Below are 6779 nucleotides of genomic sequence, written 5' to 3' on the forward strand. Positions count from 1 at the left end.
TACCTTAAAGCCTGCAAGCTTAACCTCTCACATAGATCTCACAGCCGAATTCCCTTTATGTACTATTCAGAGTTGAGGGTTTCTCTCTAAAAGTTGACTTTTGTGGACACTGGCATCTCGTATGCAGCCTTATTCACATATGTAGGAGTATGTGGACGCTATCTGCCGAGTTTTATGAGTAAAACAATATTTCTTCCACCACCAGCATCCTACAGGAGGCCTGCAGATGATGCTGGCCAACAGGTGGCACTGCAGCTCTTCATTTTGGCTGTGTGGAGGATCTGTCCGTGGTGCTGAATGTAAATCTCTGTGATCTGCCGCTGCAAAGACAGAGCAGAGACAGGGAGAAAAGAATGGAAGAGATTCAGAAAATGTAAATATGAGGAAAAAGATGAGACAAAAAGAAGGGAAAAAAGGGTACAATTTAAAGACAGGGCAAGACGTGGGGAGGGGAGATCTAACAGACGAAGAAATGCTACAAATATAAAAAAAGGTAGTGGAAGGTGTTGAGAAACACAAGATAAGGGGCTTAAAGATGAAAGAATGGTTACACATAATGATAGTTATAATATAAATATGTAAACAAAAAATATGGATATAAAACAAGTTAGTAATGAAATAATAATAAAAAACATTAGAAGATAAGACAACAAACAGGAGAGCTGCAAAGTGAAAAGAGTGGTTGTGCCATGCTTGGCACTAATAAACTGAAGATAGAGGCAGTGGTGGACACTGCAGGATGACTGCAAATATGAAAAAAATATGAAGCGAATAGATGGCAACACATGAAGAAAGATGATGAAGAAAAAAGGGTTGATTGTGATGCTGAAGAGAAGAGACAGTGTTTAACAATGAATGAGATGAGTAAAAGAAAAGAAAAAGGTGAGAGTGAGAAAATGGGAAAAACAATGTAAAATGTAAAGTAAGTATAATTGTGTTGCATGTGTCAGTATTCTCAGTTGCTGGTGTGTATGTTTGTTTGTGTCTGTCAAAGCGACAACAGTGTTTATTTGTGCATGAGAGGGAAGAGCAGAAGAACAGACATAGACAGATGGGGCTAAGAGGGGTGGAAGACATTAAGTGTGCCGTGTCCGTCTGTGAGTGTGTGTGTGTGTGAGCACAGATGATCTCTGATGCAGTGGCAGCAGCAGTACAGTATGCATGACACAGATAGTAGGATTTATGCTCTCCACAAGACTACAGATGGTGACAGGGGAAGCCTCTGCTTCCCTCCATTTCTCCCGTATGACTCTCTTTTTGTGTCTGCTCCCACCCAATCTCCTGCTCATCAACACTCCCCTCCCCTCCGTCTTTCTGTGTATATTTGCTTTGCTTTTGTCAGACTCTGACAATGATCCAGTAATGGGATTGTCAAACTTAAAGATCTCTATCACTTGTGGCCTTTCTGTCTCTGTAGGTTACGTGATTGTGGAGAAAGGGTTTTCTCCCAGTGGATCACATGGTGGTGTGGTAGAAATTAATTGTGTCTTGGGTTCATTTGGGCACTCATGAGATAATATATTAGAGTTTGTGTTAATGCCTATACACTACACTTAATTTTTAGAATAAAATGTGCTTTTGTGTATGCTTGTGTTTGTTCATTTGTCTGTAGCTTTGTCAAAATATATCATGAACCACTGGTTAATTACTCTCAGACAAGTAATAGCTGGATATACATCTCGACTGATTGACTTTAAGAGTCAACCCCATTCAGTAGGGCTGTCACAGAGTAGTGATTTTGTCAAACACTAAAATAGCTATAACTCCGTCAATTGAACATATATAAAGCTAACATTTGGTGTAGTAGAAGCTAAAAGTCATTCCCAACAAATACTTCAAGGAATAACTAGTCACAGAAAATCTGTTTTTAAAACTTTGCCATTAACTACTGTGTACTTTTTGAGTCAATCTGATACATGATGGCTACCACAAGCAACTGAATTTAGGAAACAAAAATGGTTATAACAGTCATTTTTACAAATACTGAGCTAAATTTGGTGTGGTAGTAGCTGATAGACATCTCCCCCCTCACAGTGTTAACATATGTCACAATGTTGCATTAGATAACGCTTAAAGTAACTGACAAGGTTTGACCAAGATTGCTAGAACTCCATCCCTTCTCATCGTGAAATGATTTTAGTTTAAAACTGGCATGAAAGTTAGCAGGTGAACTGCATTTTTTCAGGGAATGCTAGGCTTTTGATTCACTAATGTCTTTGGGAAGCTTGTCAGCTCTAGTGTTTAAAGGAATACAGCTCTATCTGCAGAATAATTCATGCGGTAGCTGCTTTTGCACATCATCAATTAGCAATCTAGCTTTAAAGCTGGAAATTCAGCTGAAAACATTTGCATTACTTTGATGCACTGTGAGGGTTTGTCAGGGACAAACTAAACAGCACATTTTGGTTAAATCTTAATGATTTTTAAGTGGTTGTATCAAGACTATTTCCACTGTGGAAGGGCTTCTGAGGAGAAACTAATCATCTGTGCACACTGATTGTCCAGTCACTGCATGCCTGATTGTCGGGTGATCAGTTAAGAAAGTTAAAAGAATTGTTATTCTAATTTCTTAGAAGAGAGCCTTAGACAGACTTTCCAAAAACACATCCTCTGTGGTACACTGTCTTACATCTAGTCATTTGCTTCTTAATGTGATGAACAACAAAGAGGACTCCATGCAGGTTGGTAAGATTAAAAACATCATTTTGTTGGTTTTCCTCTGCAGAACCATTCAGCCTTTGTTGGCGAGGACAGACGGATTTTGGGTGAAGAGAATTTTAACAGCGTTAAGCTTTTGCTTCCTAACCTTTCCAACAAAAGTCACCTGCTCGAAGTGGCTTGTGGACCAACTGCAGTGACTTTGAAGACATTCTCTTCATTGGCTTGAGGTGAACTTTGTGACAAAACTTTCACTGCATCAATAATTCTCTCTAAAGGTCTGGAAAGTTTACTTAAGTAGAGGAAGAAATGTGGCATTCCCTTACTTTTTATTGCTTCCATATATATATATATATATATATATATATATATATATATATATATATAACTCTCTATTTAAAGTATTAATTCAGGATATTTTTTACACTTTTTTGGGGAAAAAACCTTTTTCTTTTTGGTATTATTGGCTAATAAATTGACATTCTTATTTTTTTTTTCAGTTAAATTGAATTAAAATCTTGGCATTAACTATTAGAGTCAACCCTGTTAGTCTGTTAGCAAAATATCTCATTAACCACTGAGTTTCAATTCAATTATCAGAAAATAATTATTGCCTGTACATCTACAACAGATTAGCCTTTCCCCTTAAAAAATGGCTATAACTGAGTGAATTTTACAGATACTGAGCTAAAATTTGGTGTGACAGTAGCTGAGGGACATTGGAAACAGATACTCCGAGCACCAACAGATCACTCTGTCATTTCTCAACATGAGGTGATTTTAGTCTAAAACACTGGCATAAAAGGCAGCAGGCAATATGTATTCCTTCAAAGGATACTAGGTTTTTAACTGGCAGCATGTAACCGGCTTTCAGTAGGTGGGTTGGTTTTACTAGTTGTATAATGCACAGATGCTGCTAGAAAAGGCTGTGTTTTCTTTGTAAGGGTGTTATCTTAGTGATTTAGAAGGATTGCTCTGTTTGACTGAGGGATCCTCTGGCAGTTTTCAGATTATTAAGATGCAGAGACAAGTTGAACTCTTTCACAGCCTTGTTGGACAGCTTTACCTGTGATCACAGACATATCTAAATAATTTGTGTTGTTAACTTTAACACCTCCGTTTTTTGCTTGCCTTAGAAACAGGGGAATGTGTAAAGTGTTTGTAGAGCTGGCAGGGATCAGAACTCTTCTAACACTGAAATGCATGGCACGGGTGATGAAAGAACACATCAAGTGTAAATACTCATTTTAATATTTCTTTACCCCTCTCTCTGCATTTGTTTCTACTTCCCTTGACTATATTTTGATCTGTCTTTTTTTTTTTTGTTTTGTCTGTTTCTTGTTCTTACTGCATAGAGAATTACCTTTCTTCTCCACCTTCTCTTTTCTGTTTCTCTCTATATCTTTCTCTCTCTTTTTTATTATTTTCACTCAAACACACACAGAGAGATTTGTTTTTTCTCTTTCGACCTCTTGTTGTGAGATCAATGCCTCCCCCAGGTAGGCTGAGTCTGACTTATTCTGCCACATAGTGTGGGAGATTTAAAAGGCAGACCAGTGGCATATTCAGTCAGATTTTATGTGTATGTGGGCCTTGCATGTTTTCTGCATTTGAAAAAAAAAAATAGACTAAATGAAAGTCAGACAAGACGATTTCTCTTATCCAACCAAGATCTGAGAGAAGGATTTGATGCTGCAAGGGGCTGTAAAATGATCAGTTTGCTTAGAAAGAAGCATTATAAAACCAGGCTCAAATCTGGTTACATGTCAATGTGGAATATCAGAAAGCTTTACGACTTTGAATTCTTTTGACAGATTGCAATGTTCTTCTTTCTGATTTGCATCTTTTTGCACAGAGAAACAAAGCAGTCAGTATATTAAATCAGAAGTGAAACAAACGTGCTTTTGTTCTGTTCATTGCCACAGCTATATAATCAGGAGTATACAACACAGCATTACAGGCATGTTTACAAGAAAACCACAAAATATGTACTGTGTTCTTTACACAAATACAAATTCAGTTAAATACTGTTTATTTATATGGAACCAAGTCACAACAAAAACCATCTCAGGGAACTATGCAAAAGAAAAAAAAACCAAATCTAATTCAGATCCAGGTTCAAAATTAAACTACAATCAACGTAGTTTCTATTATAATACAATAAATTCACAGATAGAACATTATGCAATGCCAATTTGACCCTACCCCCCCCCCCATCCTGAGCAGCATGTTGGTGACAGTGAAAAGGAACAACTTGTTTTTAACAAAAATTAACAAAAATAAACCTCTAACCTGGATCAGAATGAGCGGCCATTTTCCTCCACTGACTGGAGGTTGAGAGGACAGGAAAGAGATAGACAAACATGAAAAATGGGTCCAGGTGTAGTTTCTATGGGGTGGGGGGCGTGTNGGGGGGTTAATGATAGCAATAACTGCATGAGTAGAGACATCAGCAGAGTGAGGAAATGATGTTGTCAGTTTGTCCTCCTGCAGTCTAAGCCTATAGCAGCATAAAGGAGAGCTCGGGAAACCCAAGCCAACCCTAACTATAGGATTTATCCAAAAGGAAAGTCTTAAGTCTGGTCTTAAAGTAGACAGGATGTCAGCCTCAGACAGAAACTTGAAGTTGGTTCAACAAGAGACGAGCCTGAGAACTGAAAGCTCTGCCTCCTGTTTTGCTTTTAGAAACTCTAGGAACCACAAGTAAACCTGCAGTCTGAGAGCAAAGTGCTCTGTTAGGAAAATATGGAACAATAAGATGTTTAATATTAATTGGAGCTTGGTTGTTGAGAGGTTAGATATAAGATTTTACATTTTATTGTGAATTGTACAGAGAGCCAATAGAAAGAAACTAAAACTGATCACTACTTCTAACTCTCATCAGAACTCAGCATTTTGGATCAACTGAAGACTTTTTAGGAAAGTTTTTTGGACACCCAGATAGGAAAGAATTACATTAGTCCAGCTGAGAAGTGATAAATGCATGGGCCAGTTTTTTTTTTTTTGTATTGTTTTGTGACAAAATGTCTCTAATTTGAGTGATTTTGAACAGATGGAAGAAAACCATCCTTCTAACATTTTTTTATTGTGGGAGTTAATGAATATGTTGTGGTGCTTTAAGTACATGGAAAAACATGTGATGTATATTGCTGTAACTTGGGTGTGTTTTAAACTTCAGCAAATGTTATTTTGAGTTGTTATTTTTATATTATTGTAGAATTGTGCCACTCAAGGTGGCTGCTGTTGGAGTAGCTCTGTTACAATAATTCTGAGATAATGCTTTTGAAAGCTGTAATTTTTTGTTTTTCTAGATGTAAATTGCTTTTTTGGATGATTATTTCCTCTGTTATCAGATGCTGTGCAGCTGAAGGATTTTTTACTGAAACCTTTTTACTTTTGGACATTTGTTATGATGCGTAACCATAACAACAAGGTGTTTTGTTTTTTTTTACAACCAGGAGTAGCTGATTAACATCTTTCACTCTTCAGTGGTAAACGTGAAGATCCCCTGAAGTCCAGTCATGACCACAACTAAGCAGACCGCCCACAAATCCACCGGAGGTAAAGCTCCCAGGAAGCAGCTCGCCAACAAAGCTGCTAGAAAGAGCGCCCCGGCCCCCGGCGGAGAGAAGAGGCCTCAGTGCTACAGGCCCGGTACCGTGGCTCTCAGGGAGATCCACCACTACCAGAAGTCCACTGAGCTGCTCATCCGGAAGCTGCCCTTCCAGCACTGGGTCCAGGAGATCGCCCAGGACTTCAAGACTTACCTGCGCTTTCAGAGCTCAGCTGTCATGGCTCTGCAGGAGGCCAGAGATCGACCGGAGATCCTTCCTGCCCACAGCCATCAGCATCTATAACAACTCGTTAACGAAACAGGATAATGAGCTACAACAACATTTAATTTCCCTTTGGGATTAATAAAGTATTTTTTAATTGAATTGAATTGTATTTTGTTTGTTTGTTTTGCTTTATCATTATGTAAATGCCAGTTACACAACAGGACAATGATGCAATGAAAATTAAGAGTCATTAAGTAAAAACTTTGCTTTCTTTATGTTCTGTTGATTACACTGAAAGAGATCACCTAAGCAAAGGAAGGCTTGAGGTATGATGCAACAAAC

At 38.1% G+C, this 6779-nt stretch overlaps 1 protein-coding gene across 1 annotated transcript; it reads left to right on the forward strand.

Moving 5' to 3' along the window:
- Positions 1–5626: 5626 nt before the first annotated feature.
- On the forward strand, positions 5627–6515 carry LOC108236333 (histone H3, embryonic-like). The gene has a single exon (XM_037974643.1). It carries the CDS (start codon positions 6180–6182, stop codon positions 6513–6515), a length of 336 nt encoding a protein of 111 aa, XP_037830571.1. The 5' UTR covers positions 5627–6179.
- The last annotated feature ends 264 nt before the right edge of the window (positions 6516–6779 follow it).

This window comes from Kryptolebias marmoratus, linkage group LG3, assembly GCF_001649575.2.
Source record: "Kryptolebias marmoratus isolate JLee-2015 linkage group LG3, ASM164957v2, whole genome shotgun sequence".
Classification (NCBI taxonomy): Eukaryota; Metazoa; Chordata; class Actinopteri; order Cyprinodontiformes; family Rivulidae; genus Kryptolebias; species Kryptolebias marmoratus.

Excerpts from the sequence above, each read along its gene's own strand:
- LOC108236333 (XM_037974643.1), top strand. The coding sequence starts at position 6,180 with ATGACCACAACTAAGCAGACCGCCCACAAATCCACCGGAGGTAAAGCT.